Raw genomic sequence first — 19,774 nt, 5'->3', positions numbered from 1 at the left:
TAATTCCACACACGCACATACACACGCACACACACACGCACACACACGCATGTATTCGACTGCATTCATGAATAGAAGTCAAACAGTGCTTAATTGTAAAAACTCAATTGATAATATCAACAATGTATTTATTCAATTACTGCCTTATATTAATTCACGAAGCAATAAAATTCTTACGGAGAAACCTCTGAAAAAAACAACTCAGACATCGAGTTAATCTTTATGAACATCACATCTACTATTTTTTAATACTGTTTAACGTATTTTTGCCCATTTTGCTATACAAAAATTTAAACCATTCAACAGATATTGAATCGAAAGTTTTGCCTTCAAGAAAATGCCTAACGAAAATTTAAAAATTGAATTAAGGAGAAAATTATAGAGAAATTATTTCATCAACCTGTCTGGAAAAGGAAAAAAATTCCTCGAAATTTCATTCCACGCCCTTCCCTTTGTTTTATATTCTCCCTTCAGGGCACTTAACGATCGAAACTTTTTTAATGGCTCTTTCACGCCTTAATTTTAACCGTCCGTTCGTTGTTATTTGTGGCCTATTTTAAAGTTATGTTTATAGATATTCGTGTGTGTGTGCCTGTGTGTGTTTTTGTGTTTGTACATGTATTTATGAAAAAAAAAATTGTTTTGCAAAATTGAGAATGTAAGGAAATAACTTATAAATGATAAAATGAGGAAATAGCCTGGAAAAAAATTTTTTCAAAATTTTCCATCTAGGTTAGTAAATAAATAATTACGCTTCATTCTCCAGTAGATAGATCTAAAAATTCAACATTCAATTTTTCAATTTCAAACTAAGAAACTAATCGCATATGTTATTATTATTATTATTATTATTAACTTATGGTCAATAAACTCAAAAAAATATTAACAACTGTCAGTGAACTGAACACAACAGCTCAACTCTTACTACAAATCATCAGACTTTACTTGCCGTCACAATTTGCGTTTGAGTTTCGAATGTACGATACATCGCTGACTTGGATTGGTGAAAACTTAGATACCTTGGTCATCGAATCGGCAAGAACATGGCTATCATTGCCTATCAGCAGCTGTCTGTTGGAAACTATGTCGCTCCCATATAAGTCAGGTGGTCTAAATGTTAGATCACTCAAACATTTTGCCGAATCTCTAAGAGTAAAATTACAAAATTACCTTAAATCAAACAGCCACGAGGAGTTAAAATGCTTCCCGACGCAAATGACACAAAATCGACACTCAGCGCTCTAAAGAACCGGCAAGTAAATGAAGAACTGGAACATTTGCTGTCACCCCGCTGCCAAGGGACCATTTTTAAGTCGATTAAAGGCAACATTCCCGCGGTTAGAATTGCTCACTGGTCGAGGTTCACCGCCAAACTTCCTGAAGTACTGTTCAAATTTGTTAGGAAAAGCCTTATTCAACAGCTTTCAACGAATACTAATCTATTTAGATGGGGAAAATCGTCTTCTGCCCTTTTTACACTTTGCAACGCTCGGCAAACCAACAAACTTGTCCTATCCAACTGCAGCTCGGTGGCAGCATTAAAAAGATACACAACACGCCATAACAATATTCTAAATATGATAATAGAAAAGTTGAAATCATGCGCAGGACCAGAGGTTGCGATGTATGCAGACGTCGTTTATGATGGGATCCGCCCACTGTCGTGTCTCTTCAAATCACTTCGTCCCGGACGTCACACCACTCCGTGACAACACAATTGAAATATTGGAGCTCACCGTCTGCCATGAGTCTAATTTTTTCAATTCAAATCAATATAAAATGGACAAATATTCTAATAACCTCCATAACAATTTACTTGACAATTTAAAACATTTAAAAATAATAATCAACACGTTCGAAATTTCGCCGCTAGGTTTTTTCAATTGTTTCGATTTGTCGCTGGTTGACATTATTTGGTCTGATCAATTTTATAATAGTCTTATTAACTCTGCGATATCCTCATCATATCCTCATTTATTGTGATAGAAATTTGACTGAATGAATCAATGTAAAACTAATCTGTTCTCGTTGTACTCATTTCGTGTTTCTTTCACTGAATGACGAGCCATGTAGAATACGCTTTTATAATTTTTTTTTTACCTAAATCATTTTTGATTATCGTCGATTATTTTACCCAAACTTTATTTCATTTCATCTTATCTATCTTAATGTAATTTTTTTTGTGGGGAAAATAAAAGATGTTAACATTATTATTATTATTATTATTGTTGTTATTTAACAAGTTGGGCATACTTTCATTTTGGCTAGATATTCATTGAGTTTTAGAAATGTAGGCTACATGAATATATTCGATTGATTGACATAAATATATTTGATTGATTGATTGATTGATTGATTGATTGATTGATTGATTGATTGATTGATTGATTGATTGATTGATTGATTGATTGATTGATTGATTGATTGATTGATTGATTGATTGATTGATTGATTGATTGATTGATTGATTGATTGATTGATTGATTGATTGATTGATTGATTGATTGATTGATTGATTGATTGATTGATTGATTGATTGATTGATTGATTGATTGATTGATTGATTGATTGATTGATTGATTGATTGATTGATTGATTGATTGATTGATTGATTGATTGATTGATTGATTGATTGATTGATTGATTGATTGATTGATTGATTGATTGATTGATTGATTGACAGACTGACTGACCGACCGACCGAACGACCGACCGACCGACCGACCGACCGACCGACCGACCGACCGACCGACCGACCGACCGACCGACCGACCGACCGACCGACCGACCGACTGACCGACCGACCAATCGATCGATTGATTATAAATACAAAAAGTTATTGACTTTAATACATTATACAATTCAACAATTAATTAAAAAAACAAAGAAACAAAGCAGCCAAACAAATAAACAGAAAATAAAGTAAATATATGTGCAAGCACATGACAAAAACAAAAAACAAAAACTCAAAAACTGAAAATTGAAATAATGAATCGAAAAAAAATTTCAATGTGATTGTTACGAATGGGTTTCATTTGGTAGTCTCTTCGTTTTATGGTAGACAGCTCATTTTTCTAGGAACTCTACTGCATACGCACGCACACACACACACACACACACACACACAACAAACACACATGTTAAAATATTAGATCTCTAATATCATTCATAAATCCAATTAAATACATGAATAATATTCTTTGCATTCGTATAACCACGCATATAGGGAAACATGCATAAAAACAAACAAACATACAATCAAAGGCATGTACAAACATCCACACACAGGCACACACACACACACACACATAGGGACACGTACAAACAAATAACATACATACATACAAACATACAATCAAAGGCATGTACAAACATCCACACACAGGCACACACATAGGGATACGTACAAACAAATAACATACATACATACAAACATACAATCAAAAGTATGTACAAACATCCACATATAAACAAACAAACGTAGAATCAATAGTATGTATAAACATCTACACACACGCACACATAAGGACACATACAAAGAAAAAAACAAACAAACATACATACATACAATCAAAGGTATGTATAAACATCCACAAATATTTTCTCAACGACCGCTGCAAACAGATCTGCACATAATGAGAGATAAAAGTTAATTGTGTGACATCTCTTCTAACCACTAATTTGATCATCCCTGCATTATGACAATTTTTTTGGATCAATACAAACGCTTTATACTGATTTTGAACAATTAACTTTTTAAATAGCATTCAATTTTTGAAGAATGCAATATTTTGAAACATTTCCATTCGGAAAAATCAATAAATTCAAGTCACACACGCATACACACACATGCACACATACACGCACGCACACACATACACGCACACATACACGCACGCACACACCAACGCACGCACACACAGGCAGACACAAATTTTACAGTCGTATTTCTGTTTGGAGCAGCTTCGTTTCATAACAATTAAATATATAAAAAAAATGAATACAGAGATCTATGAAAAATAAAATAGAAAAGTTCTAGAACAAAGTACTACAAAAATATTAAGCGGTCATACAAACGAATGAACATGCGAACGAACAAACCAACGAATGAACAAACGAACGAATGAACAAACAAACACACACGCGCGCACGAACAAACAAACAAACATGAAACATACAAACGAACAAACAAACAAAAAGAAACGAACCGAAAAAAAGAAACGCAGACAGAAGTAACTGAAAAAGAAAATAATTTCCACAGAAATGGATGATGATGACACGAGCAAGTGAGCACATAATTGAGAATGGGAATAATTTTGCAGTTTAATAAATCTCTACCCTTTATAACTAGGCAGCTCTGTATATTTCATCCAGTTAAACTGAACCATGTAGTGTATGTATAGACAAATACTGCACGTTTATACAGTCCTGCGTATATGTATATGTATATGTGTGTGTAAGTGTGTATGTGTAATGTATTGTATATGTGTGTATGTATTTGTGCGAACTGTATTGTATGCATGTATGTATGTGTATGTATATATATATATGTTGTATGCATGTATGTATGTGTATATATATATATATATATATATATATGTGTGTGTGTGTGTGTGTGTGTGTGTGTGTGTGTGTGTGTGTGTGTGTGTAAGTGTGTTTGTCAATATGTATTTTGTATGTGACAATGGCCGGTGTATCTATATAATGTGCGTTCTTAAAAAAGAAATTGTATCTATACATAATTGAAAAAAGTATTAATACAAATAACAAAAAAACTTGTAAATCAACATTCAAACAAGAATGTTGATTAACAAAACAAGCAAGCATACACTCACTCAAACACACATACACACACACACACACTCAAACACAGATACACACACACGCATACACAGACCCAAATGTAAACATACACACAAAAACCATTACATAAACATAAAGCCCTAGACTTCACTCCACGCATCCGTACACATAATTAAACATAAGTGTATAAATCAAAAACCTACAATGAATATCTAAAAAGAAGAAATAATATTAATAATACATTACAACTCATTGTGAAACGTCTATACACACACACACCACACAAACACACACACACACATACATATATATACACACACACACATATACAAACATAAATATACCCACATATACAAACACACACACAGATATATATATATATATATATATATATATATATATATATATATATATACACTTACATATACACATACACACATACATATACACACATACATATACTCACATACACACATAATACATATAAACACATACATATAAACACAAATACATAAACACACATACATATACACACGCTTATTTTTTATACACACACGCTTCACGTGTATAAATGTGTGTGTACACATATACACAAAAGTAGGTTTAACTTTGTTTTGTGTTGCGTTATATCTGTATAAACATACAAACAAATATAAAATAGTACTAACACCTAAACAATCCAGGCACGACACACACCACACACACACACACACACACACACACAGAGAAAGAGAGAGAGAAAGACAGACAGAGAGAGAGAGAGAGACACATGCACACGCACACACACACGCAGTACTGGACACAAACACACACGTGTGAATGGATCTTATAATTATATAAATGATGACCTAGTGTCACATTGCTAATGTTCATCCATTTGTCATTCAACTCATACTTAAATCTATGCGCGTGCATATATGTATGTATTTATGTATGGATGTATGTGTGTATGTGTCTACCTACAAATTAATAAATATCTGAAAAAAAACTGAAAATGTATGGATGTATGTGTTATGTGTCTACCTACAAATGAATAAATATCTGAAAAAAATAAATATAAAAATATCTGTTTGTGTGTGTGTGTCAGCCGTGTGTGTGTGTGTGTGCGTGTGACTTTTTCTTTAGATTATATATATGTATCTATAAAATTATTTGTTGATATTTTTATTTGTTCATTTGTATGAATAAAAGAAAACAAAAGAGTAGCTGCATTGTTTGGCAGTTATAAATAGCTGGGGAGATACATCTCAATGGAAGTAATTATATCAATGGAAGCGTCAATTGCACGGTTGATTGAAACTATTTGGTTCCATTTATTTTTTATGAAAATAAAAATACATTTATATCCCATTCATGTATGTATGTATGTATGTGTGCGTGTGTGTGTGTGTGTGTGTGTGTGTATGCGTGTGAGTAAGTGTGTGTGTGTTTACGTGGTTTTTGTGTGTGTATGCACAAAAATGCACATAATATTTTTCTATAATTTTTGTCTATTCAACGATTCATGTATCTACCCTTGTTGAAATTATAAATTCTTCGTGAAATTATTAATATGCGTCAAATGCAAAGCTGTCATCTATCGTATGTTATCCAATACTCTTAAAGGAAACTTTGAATTTTCGAGCCACATCACACCATCCATTCAGAAACATCAACAACAACAATAACGACGACGACAACAACAACAACAACAACAAAAACACAACAACAGTGATACACACAGTCAGCCATTTGCACGCGTCAAGCAAAATATTTTTGTTGTGCTTCTGAAACCATTCCCTGCTTACAACTGCAACATCAGACGTTTCTTTCTGTCACTATCACACCTCACCACCTTTCTCTCTTTCTCTCTCTCTCTCTCTCTCTCTCTTTCTCTCTCTCTCTCTTTTTCATTTTTTTTTTCATATATACACATATCAAATACGTTATTCAGGAATTTTATATATGGGAATGAAAGAAGGAGATAGTCTGTTAATTTGTGTCTTTAATACCTTAGAGACAAATGGACCTCAGTGGTGAATAATATGATGACCTTTCATCAGTTAGTAGCTTTGTGTGGTGAGTGTGGCCTGTGTGGTGTGGTGTGTGTGGTGTGGTGAATGTGGCCTGTGTGGTGTGGTGTGTGTGGTGTGGTGAATGTGGCCTGTGTGGTGTGGTGTGTGTGGTGTGGTGGTGAGCGTCAGTTGTGAGCTGCTGTGTGGGTGGAGATGGGCGCTCTTGCATATTAATGAATATTATTTTTCAATTAATTTAATAATAACAGCAACAACATTAATCATAAAAATAATAACAAAAACAATAAAAATAATCTAATAATAATATAATAATAATATTTTAATTAATAATAAAAATAATAATTTATATCACCGGACGTACCAAACAAATAGACTGTACGTGACAAGCACACACACACACATACACACACACATACAAGGCGTACATTTACTTACACACATACACACACACGCACACACACACACGCACACACACACACACACGCACATACATATACAATGCGTACTTCAAAATGTTTAATCATGCAATTCGGATTTACCTCTTAATATTATTCATTTTATTCCTCGTTGCCTTCTTATATAATTATTCATCGAACTTTAATAACTTTGTCTCATTATTTTTCTTTAGGTTTTCGGCATGGGACTTTGTTTAAGTTGCCAGTTACTAAATTATTATCATAATTGTTTTGAATGTTTTAGATTTTTGTTTGTGGCAACACGTCGGCCTATACTTATTCTCATTATTATTCGTATTTCGTCTCTGTAGACAACTTAACTGCTTATTTTCACGGCAATTGTATTGTGTTAAATAAATCAGCGAAATTTGTCATTGTTAAAACTATCGATTGTAGCTGGAATGATGCCACAAAATTATTATTAGGGAATTCGAAAGTTCAAAAAACCCATCATCATCACTCACTCACTCACTCACTCACTCACTCACTCACTCACTCACTCACTCACTCACTCACTCACTCACTCATTCACTCATTCATTCATTCATTCATTCATTCATTCATTCATTCAGTCAGTCAGTCAGTCAGTCTGGTAGTCATTCATTCATCCATCCATCCATTCTATCATCCGTTCATTCACTCATTCCTCATCTACTCAGTCATTCCACCCACCCATATTCACGGTGGAAATCATCAGCAAGTGCACCAGGGAGGCTCCGTACCCGTGCCCCATCAAAGTCACCATGTTGCGGTCGCCCCTGAAGTTCCGGATGTTGTGGTGCAGCCAGAGGAGGGCTGCCGTCAGGTCGTGAAGGGCCAAGTTGCCGGGCGAGTGACTGTCCATCGTGCTAAAAAACCCTGAGTGGCAAATTTAGTCATTCATTTTTATTTATTTATTTGTTTGTTTGTCTCTTTATATGTTTGTTGGTTTGTCTGTTTGTTTGTTTGTTTATTTGTTCACTAGTTTGTTTGTTTGTTTATATTCTTTACGATACAGCTCTGTCAAAGGCAAAGCTGCTTACATGTTACTCGATACGTATAATAAAACCTTCCGTGCCACAAAGGCTGTGCGTGCATACACCGTGCACACCACACACGCACAAACACTGCATCCTACTCTCATAATGGAAGGTCTTTTGAGTTTCGGACAGAGAGCTTTCGAACCATGCCATCGCGTAATTACAGTGCGAGACACGGCGCTTCTACCGACTGAGCTAACTCGGTGACCAAATTTTTATTATTTCTACGATGATGACGGTGAAGGTGCTGATGATAATAGTAATAACAGGGATAATGATGATGATGCAGGTGATGACGACCGTAAATTATTTACGACGGTATTAATGAGATTTGCATTAAAATGGACGTATTGATGCTGTTCTTCTCGATTGTGATTAATGTTTTTTTAACTTACTTTTTTGTTAGAACGATCAACCGGACAACACCCATTCCAGATAGCCCTAAACGCTGATTGGTAACAAATTTAATAGGGTTATGTACACAGAATTATTTCTTAAAGAAATCAGTGTCTACTTCTTATCGGAGATGACTTTAAACGAGCTAACGATTTAGCTGATGTATGAAATTTATCACAGAGTATACTGACTAAATGAGTGAATTGAATTCAAATTGCGTGGAAATGACTGGATTGTGGGCGGGGAGGATAAATTTCCAACTCCGGTCCCTTAAAAACTCCAAATCTTAATTCCAACTACGGGAAAAAATTTCGATTCCGACCGACTTCGACAGTCTGGAAATAACGATGTAATTTAAATGTAAATTGCATTCAATTTACATGTAAATACCAATTAAACTAAGTGTTAATTACATTTAAATTACGTGCAAACTTTAGGAAAATTCTTATCGGCATGAAATGTTTTAATTTTTGTGCCTGATATCGCTTGATTAAATTTGATTTGTGATTACAAATGGATTTTTTAAATTTGTCATGAATTTAAAATTTTAAAAACAACAACTACTACTATAACAAACACAACAACAACAACACCAACAACCACAACAACAACAACCACGACAACAACAACAGTTTCAACTCGTAATACAACGTTCTTTAATAGCACTAATGTAGTTAGTAACATCGACAACACCATCGTCACCGTCAACAAAACCAGCATCTGCAACTCCATCATCATCATCATCATCATCATCATCATCATCATCATCATCATCATCATCATCATCATCATAATTAACAACATAACCATCATCATCTCCATCATCCCCCTCATCATCACCATCCTCATTATCATCATCCTCACCATTTTCATCATCACCATTTTCATTATCATCATCACCACCACCATCATCATCCTCACCATCATCATCTCCATCAGCATCATCATTATCATCATCATCCTCGCCATTATTATCATCACCATCCTCATTATCATCATCATCACCATCATCAACAGCAACCACATCACTATATTTGATGGCTCACCTTTCAATAACATTAGCAAAGTTCAGCAATTAAAAATGGACCAACTGTAGTATCAGTAGTAGTAGTAGTAGCAGCAGCAGCAGTAGTAGTAGTAGTGGTTACAGTAGTAGTAGTTGTTGTAGTAAAAGTAGTAGCATCAACAACATCAGTAGTAGTAGTAGTAGGAAAAATAGTAGTAGTAGCAAGTAGTAGCAGCAGTAGTAGAAGTAGTAGCAAGTAGTAGCAAGTAGTAGTAGTAGTAGCAAGTAATAGTAGTAGTAGCAAGTAGTGGTACTACTAGTAGTAGTAGCAGTCGTAGTAGGAGCAGTAATAGTAGTAGTACCACCAGGCAATAAAGAGTCCCATGTTTATTCCTTTTATTGACGTTCTGCGGAGTAAATAAAATCTCCCAAGTACTTAATTGAAAGTTCTACGCTCATTAAGTAGGTGGGCGAGGGCGAAGCCGGGAAAGAAAGAGATGAGAATGTAAATGAGAACATTTACTTTGATGACGTCATAATATTAAATCGCATAATAAAAACCTAATAGAAACGTTAATAATGAGTTAAAACAACTAAGTTTCAACAATTCAAAAGAAAAATATTAAACTATTAGACTTAATAACAAATGAATGGCATAGTGGCGTGATGGTTAGAGGTGTAGGGTTCCGTTTCGCAGTGACCTGTTTCAACTGCAAAAGGATCTCAGTTTATCAAATTCAATGTCTGTGATGTGTAGTCTACCGGAGTATTCACGCGCGATGTGTGTCTATGGGCTGTGTCTTTGTGCGTCTGTCTGTGTGTGTGTCTGTCTGTCTGTGTATGTGTCGTGAAGTGCAGTAAAATAGATTGACCTTTAACCTTCTTTCTTAACATAATATAGGGATGGAAATCGAACGAGTGAACCGCACACACCCAAAAAAACCTGCCCATCCCTGCCCATCTCTCCAACGTATTATAAATTTAATAACTTACGAGGTTTGATGACAGAAACACACATGCATTATTTTATTACACGCAGATGCATTGACACACACTCAAACGCAATTCAAGAAATTCATTTTGAAAAGACAGAGAGAGGTGACAGTGTCAGCGAAACTGAGACTGCAGATCTACAACAGACACCATTCGGAAAATTGTATAAATAAACATTCAACGTAATATTATATTTAAGAATGAATGTAGTGAATGGGCCAAACTGGACTGCCAAAATGCTGCAATTGATTGTGTTACGCCGGCTGTTGTTGAAGCTGAGAGGAAGGTGGGATGGTGAGGCAGCAGCAAATCCCATCCTGGAAGAATGATCAGTAGGTTAGGAAGAAAAAAAACTACGCTGAAGAAGATGAGATGAAGATGACGACTTTCAACTAACGGTAGAAATCTGTAATCAGATTATCTGACTGAAATAAAAAAAAGCACTGTTAGCTGTTTTATTTCCCTGTCTAAAATGTTTTTGTATTTAATTTATAGACAATCTATTTTCTTCACATTGTTTGACATTTTTTATTATTACGTTTAATTAATTTTTTATCGTGTAAAATTGTTTAAAACTATGCGTTAATGAAGCTTTATTAAGCATTTGAGCACAAGTTTTTGTTTGGTTAAGTGTCCAATGCTAGGTATAAAATTTTTTGAACCTTTTTACTTTGTAATATAATTCGTAACATGAAACTTTTGTCGTAAACTTTCGTTAACATAATTTTTTTAAACATCACTCGACCTAGTTTTGTTAATTCGATTCTCGCACCCAACTTCATCTAATTTTTTTATTTCATCCACTTTTTTGCTATTTCAACAAAGAAATAGTTTAACAAAGTTATCGTTAGAAAAATGTTTTTGATGAGATTTAATTCGTAACATGACGCCTCTTTAAAAATAATAAGTAAATTATCATGTTATGTGAGCCACATCCATTCTTATCATGATATTATTATTGTTATTATTATTGTTATTATAATTATTATTGTTATTATTGTTATTATTATCACCACTATATGCCTTCACTCTTCTTTATTAAATTATTAAGAACTTATATGACAGATGGTCCTTGGGAGTTTTAATTTCATTTTCTTTCCGTGTCATTTAACTTTTCGCTGGTAGCATGTATAACGCTGGGATGAAGTTTCTTACGTGAATTCTAACAACGTATGCGTCAACATTTTTTCTCAGAATCTCACGTCTGGTAGCATGTTTCTAAGGGGATGAACTCCACCATAGAAGAAATATCAACTCGCATGTATATGCATGCAGTTAATTAATTAATTTAATTTAATTTTTGTTTTATATAATGTTTATTGTACGCCAAGCAATGCATGCACGCACGTGTATGTGTACAAAACGTACATACAAGCAACACACTTCAGAATTGAATGTTTTAAAGTAATCTGTTATCTTTCCAACATTTCATCCATCTAAATTCAACAATAAATATGGTAACTTTATAATTTTACACATAACACACAGGGATTACGTAAAATTTAAACTTGCACACCTTCAAGCTGAATCACAATTTCTAGTTTTTCTCTATGGTCACATGACTGCCAGACAGCCAGGCGGATACACAATAGTACGAACGTGTACACTGTGAAGGTACACTCTTATAGTTTTATAAATAGGTTTCCTTTTTATTCTGTATATACTGTTCTATCATTTTGAATGTTACTAAAAGTGTAGAAATGAAGAGGTGGAAATGTTTGAGGAGTGTTTAAACTTCCTGCAAACAAACACGTGTCGCACTTGAAATCTTAATATTTATAAAGTGCCCTGTGGCATTTTGCTCATAATATGAGCCACTTTTTTCCTTTCCGTGGCGTGAGTGTGTCATGAATGGTTAAATGACATCTCGTGGCGAATGCAACTCTCACACACGCTGAACTGTTTGCTTATAAATGATTCTGTAAATTTAGTTGAACGTCGTGTCTCAAATGGCTGTAGCATTCACACTGCACGACGATCGTACGAATTTTGTATGCACGCGCCTCATCTTACACGCACAATAGTCTTTGAGGACTTTGAAGACTTTGAGGACTGCCATCGAACCAGGTAACCACGCAATTACAACGCAAAACATGGCACTTCTACTACTGACTGAGCTAACTCGCCAATAATTTTCATGATTTATTTACCCTATTAAACTATCAAACATTTACGATTTAGTAACGAAGATTATTTTGATTGTCAGTTTAGTTACTGAGTTGTGTGTGATTGTATAGTTAAGCAATAAAATTGTTTAAAAGTGCTTGCAGTTTGTATGGTCGGCAGGTTTCTGTCTAAGGAGCATTAGCAAATTATATCATTCGTTTGGTTTTTTTCTTCGTCACATTATAACACTTTTTACCGTATACTGATCTTTTTTTATGTCCCCAAAAGTTTTAGTTTTTACGTTTTCACACACACACACACACACACACACACACACACACACACACACATACAAATAGAGAAAGAAACACACTCGTGAGAACGCACAACCAAAACCACACTCACAACAGATAATTCCGCAGAGAATTTAAATATTGGCATTTGCATAATTTTCTGTTTATCTAAACTTTTAAACCAGTTAAGCACATCTGCTTTATGACGTATTGGACGGTATTATGCAAACCTTTTAAGGTATTCGGACCATAATGCTATCAGCCCGTTAAAATTCACTGCATACACTTTCTATTTTTCACACAAGAAAAAAAATCAAACGATGGGGAATCTCTTTTTGCTGAAGCGCCGCGAGAAAATCCCGCCATGATAGACATTCGGTAAGCAGCCGAGATAAAGAGAAAAAATTCAAAGAAGATTTTTTTGTCGTTTTTTATATGCACTGCATCCATTTTACAGTAGCAATGTTCATATGCTTAGACAACAAACATTATACTATAACCTGCGAAACATTTTACAATTGCGCCCCTGGCCATTGTACAATATCCCCATCAGCCATCTATTTCGCAGCAGCCCAACAGATCCACAACAGCCCAACAGACTCACAACAGCCCAACAGATCCACAACAGCCCAACAGACCCACAACAGCCCAACAGACCCACAACAGCCCAACAGACTCACAACAGCCCAACAGATCCACAACAGCCCAACAGACCCACAACAGCCCAACAGACCCACAACAGCCCAACAGATCCATGCCTTGCATTCAATGCGTGTAAGGCATGGATTGAACACCTACTTACGTGCGTGTCTGTTGTTGATATCTTTTTTCATTCTTTAAAAAATCAGAATCTAAGGGACGCAGAATATCTTACAAAATAAAAATGTTTAAGAAAGGTATGTTAAGAAAAAAAGCTATAACGTCAATTTCAGAAAGAGTCAAATTTATTCACCCCGTTGCTAAATATGGTTTCAGTATTTTACTATTAAGAATTTGGAAAAAGGCGAACGAAATTTAATGAAATGGGCCTTTATACTACTATTGTGCCTCAATTTCTTTTGCAGTCTTCAGCTCAGTAACCGCTTATTTTTAAGTGAAAAAAATTTTTTTACATGTTAACCTATAGACTTCTTGCTATATATTTTTTTCGTTGGTTGTTTTCTTTAGCATGCAGTCCAATCAGACCAGCAAATAGTGATTCCCTGAACATTATTACAATATATATCCTTAAAACATTTTCATATTCAGTTATTTTTTTGTCGAGTTTTCATCAAATGTATGTTATTCTTGGGGTTTTTTTCACTTATATGGGCTAAGATAATTAAATAAATAATTAAAATGAACAATAAAAACAACATTGACATCAACAACAACAACAATGGTAATGATAATTACATCAACAGCAACAACAACAACAACAATAATAATAATAATAATAATAATGTCATCAACTTCAACAACAACAGCAAAACAACTAAGAATAACAACACACATAACACGACATCGCTTGGGTTGAGTCAGTGCGTCTATGAAAAAAATCTTCAAAAATAAACTCAATTACATTTAACGTGTATTGTCGGCCACTTTTATCAGATTTTTGTCCACATGTTTCATGATGTATGTGCATGTGATAGATTGAAAAAAGTTTCTTAATATTTCTATGAAAAGATAAATGAATGGGCAAACATTTTTAAAATGTTATCAATTTATTAGATTTTAAATCAGTTAAACAAACTAAATTAAACTAAAAAAAGATAAATCATTGAAAAAAAATACTTCTTTGAAATGCTTTCAATGTATTAGATCTTAGATAAGTTAAACAAACTAAATTAATTTGAATTTGAAATGTTATCAATGTATTAGATCTTAGATCAGTTAAACAAACTAAATTAAACTAAAAAAATTAAATCATTGAAAAAAATATTTTTTTGAGATGTTATCATGTATTAGATAAGTGACACCAGGACTCGCTTGTGTTACTTTTTGAATATCAGCACATTTCAACTACTACAAAGTGTTAAAGATCGGGTTTTATGGAAGTCGATGGTCGCCAATATCCTGAGAGGATAAGGCACGAAAAAGAAGAATTAGATAAGTATAAACAAACAAGGTATATTTCTTGAAAATTGGATTATGAATAAATAAGCAACAGGACGGTGTGGTGTAGTGGTTAAGTATCCTGCTTCTTCTGTCGCAGAGTTTGGGTTTGAATGCAGGTGAAATCCAGTAGATTCACACTTGTATTTGCACCCTCTTGTTTTTGACACATTTGAAAAAATAAATAAAAAATTAACTAATCAAACAATTTAAAATGAATAAAAGCAACAAAAATTACATGAAACAAGGCATTTTTTAATGTAAATTTGAGAGATACAATATTACTGCTGCTTAAAAATAAACATTACTACAATATTTTAAAAAAAAATTAAGATGGAAAAAGCCAACAAAGTGAATATAAAAATAATTTTAAAAGTTGTAATTTATTACATTTTGTAAAACAATTCTTTCTTACTGTTAGGCTGTAGATGCAGAAGGACACAAATTACTTCGTTGACGTCACAAATTAATGCGGTGACGTCACTATAACGTAAACATAAACTATACAAACGTATCAAATCGTTTTCAGAAGAGTTCACGAGGCAACGGTATATTTTTTTAAATGTTTGTAGGTTTTATTTTTTATAACGAGAAAAAAAAATCATTAATTTTTGTAATGTATTAAATCTTAATTGTGTTTCTCAAACATTCATACATAAATTATTTCTACTTATAAGTAGTACTATATAAAATTAACAAAGAAAAATTAACAAAGATTAAAAAAAACAAAGAAAATAAATCTTATCTGAAAACTAAACAAAAATCAACATCCCATAAACTCTGGGCAAAAAAAGAAAGTTACATCCAGTCCCTAAAATATCGATGAACCAACGAAACGAAAATGTAACATAGATATGAAAATGCAATATAAATGTGATAATGAAACATGGATACAAAATGTGCATAGAAATATATTAAAGTAACAAAGATACAACGGTAAAACAAAGACATAATGGTTAAACAAAGATACAATAATAAACCATAGATAAAATATATCTGCATTTATATAATACGTAACGCAATGAAAAATTTTGATAATGATTAAGATGCACCAATAAGGAAGATGATATGTTGACAACAAAGATTTAAAACGCCAAAATAAAATAATGATATGATATCGACGGAAACAGATATCAAAGATCGCAAATAGCGTAATCAAAAGATAGACTGAATGGAAGAATGAAAGAAGTAGTAGTAGTAATAACTCAATATAAAATAATTATTGGACGACGTAGATAGAGCAGTGGAGATGCGATAAGGATTCTTTCCCAGTGCAAAACAACCAATTAGATGGAAATCAGCTTCATATACGTACATACATACATACATACATACATACACATACACACACACACACCGACATACATACATACGTACATACGTACATACATACGTACATACGTACATACATACTTACATACATACATAAACCGACATACATACATACGTACATCCATACATACATACGTACATACATACACACACATACATACATACATACATTCAAACAAACACACAAACATACAAATCCCACACACTCCACAGAATACATTTTTAATCGACCATTAAATAACTGGTTCATGCATGGGCTGTTGCGGAAAGAGGTATATATGTGCAATGTGCCTGATAAAATATTGCTCCACATTCTAAATAACTACTTGGACTCACATACACACATACATACTTACATACACACACACACAAACACATACATACACAAACACATACATACTTACATACATCACCGTACTAAATCAATAAATTTAACAGCCGACAGCAACGAGGTTTGTTGCAAAGTTTCCATGTTGCACTCGCACTTTTTTGAAATCAATTCACGAATCAAAGTTAGCACACTCACAAACACACACACACACTTAATTACAAAAACACTGTGTGAACGATGAATATTTGTTCAGCGTACGACAAACAAACAAACGAACGAACAAATATTTGTTTGTGCATACGACTAACGAACAGACGAACAAACAAACCAAAACACAAATACACACAACCTATGTAATTCATTTCTTTCAATTAAACAAATGCACATACGTTCATAAGCAAACATTTAAAAACAAATGCAGGCGGACATACAAATACATAGACCTGCAAACATACACAGACACACGTATATACAGTCACACAAACAAACATACACACACACATATACATACCATAGACATCCATACAAACACGCGTATAGAAACACATACACAGACGCACATAAACACACAGACACAAGCACACACAAGAATACAGAGATTCTTGTATTTACGACTTGGAGCATGTGCTTATATGTCTTGCATAGATGACACATCTGTTAAACATGAACACAACAACAACAACAACCGTAAAAACTTCAACAACACAAAGTCATTATAAGACCAACAGAATTATAACAACAACAATGAAGAAAAAGAGATTGATAGAGACATCCCAAGTAAAAACTTTACAAATAAATTCGCCAAAAAGAATATAAATCAAGGGAAATTGTAATTTTAATAACTTGACAACATTTGCATCGTCAATTTTGCCAACGATGTCGTCAAACTCGCCTTGAAATTAGTTCTGTGTCAAAACTTTTCATATGACTTCGCAATTTAGGATTTGATTGACAGTTTTTAATATTTTTATATTATTTTTCTTAATTGTACAATTATTTCTTAAATAAAAATTTTCAATATTAATAAGCGTAGGTAGGAAAATAGACTGCCTCCGTACATTTATCTTTTAAAAGTTTTTTTTTATTCTATGGATAATTTTGTCTCGTTCATGAATTTGCATTCAACTGTAAAACATACTAATAATTTTTAAAATAAAAAAATGAGTAAATATTTATGTTGAGTGAAAACAGACAATAAAGTTGTTTGTAGAAATGAATTCATTTAACGGCATAAACAGACAGCCGTCCAAGAAACTGTTGGAACACCTTGCGCCTCTGAGATTCTTCTTAAGGAAGAAGCGCTACACAAATTTTATTATTAAATCAACGAATACAAAAATTGATGGAATTTTTTTACACCTCTTGTTGCAGCGTCAATTTTCCACACAGATCATCGATAATATGGGAAGTCGGACTTGAAATTTTTCATGCTTTACAAATTTTTCATCAGCAGTTGCAACAGCAAATTCATCATCGGCGTCTCCAGTGGATTTATCAAAATTATCCTCGCCAACATTCAACTCTAGAATTTCTATCAGTCATCAAATTGCCTCTGCTACAACTACACCACCACCATCAACAACGACAACAAAAACAACAATCAACGACAACAGCATCATCAATATCAACAACAACAACATCAACACTGACAACAACAACAACAACAACAACATCAACAACAAAAACAACATTCCCAACAACAAGACAGACAGTCAGAGAAACACGAACAACGACATCTAGGACAGAGTCCCATCAAAAATGAGGTTTTATTGAACACTTTAACACCATTGTCGTCATCGTTCGCCATTTTTTTAATTTTATTACAAACATTACCGCTATCATCGTCATCATCATCACAATTAACATCATCGTCGCTATCATCATCATTATTATCGTTATCATCATCATCATCATCATCACCGTTGTATTCATTTTATTTTCGTTGTCATCATCTTCATCTTCAACATCATCATCATCATCGTCGTCGTCGTCGTTCTCGTCACCACCATCATCATCACCATCATTACATCATCATCATCATCGTCACCATCATCATCATCATCATCATCATCATCATTATCATCATCATCGTCACCATCATCAGATCATCATCATCATCATTACTATTTTCATCATCATCGTCACCATCATCAGATCATCATCATCATCATTACTATTTTCATCATCATCGTCACCATCATCAGATCATCATCATCATCATTACTATTTTCATCATCATCGTCACCATCATCAGATCATCATCATCATCATTACTATTTTCATCATCATCGTCACCATCATCAGATCATCATCATCATCATTACTATTTTCATCATCATCGTCACCATCATCAGATCATCATCATCATCATTACTATTTTCATCATCATCGTCACCATCATCAGATCATCATCATCATCATTACTATTTTCATCATCATCGTCATCATCACTTAATACTTACCCAAAAGTCCGAGCCTATAGTTGAGGGTAATGACAATGACCTTGCCGTGAGCAGCCAATAGGCTGCCATCATACAAGTTACCTGCAACGTGATTGGTCGTAAATTTCAATGCTAAATTGAACTATCTCTATTCTCTATATTAATATTTGTTTTTACTTTATTAAATATTAAAAAATTCTCATTCTTTTCTCATTACTATTATTGTTATTTATATTATTATTCTTATTGTTATTATTATTATTCTTATTATCCATCCATTTAAAAGCCAACCTGTTCCATATTCGTATGATTCACCGTGTACAAAGACTAAAACTGGATAGGATTCTTGTACTTCTGTGTGAATATATGTATGTATGATATATGTGTGTGTGTGTGTGTGTGTGTGTGTGTGTGTGTGTGTGTGAACATATGTATGTATGTATGGATGAATGGATGTATGTATGGATGGATGGATGGATGGATGGAT

The 19,774-nt window shown here is 33.6% G+C and overlaps 1 protein-coding gene across 1 annotated transcript; it reads right to left on the bottom strand.

The window, feature by feature from the left end:
- Nucleotides 1-7,928: 7,928 nt before the first annotated feature.
- Nucleotides 7,929-19,402, bottom strand: HELRODRAFT_85549 (hypothetical protein; the record flags this gene model as incomplete). The annotated part of the gene is made up of 2 exons (XM_009026224.1): nucleotides 7,929-8,131; nucleotides 19,309-19,402. Coding segments are annotated over 2 exons (297 nt in total), but the record flags the coding sequence as incomplete, so codon positions are not given.
- Between the last annotated feature and the right edge of the window lie 372 nt (nucleotides 19,403-19,774).

This window comes from Helobdella robusta, assembly GCF_000326865.2.
Source record: "Helobdella robusta unplaced genomic scaffold HELROscaffold_46, whole genome shotgun sequence".
Classification (NCBI taxonomy): domain Eukaryota; kingdom Metazoa; phylum Annelida; class Clitellata; order Rhynchobdellida; family Glossiphoniidae; genus Helobdella; species Helobdella robusta.
This window is presented reverse-complemented; position numbering and strand designations above follow the sequence as displayed.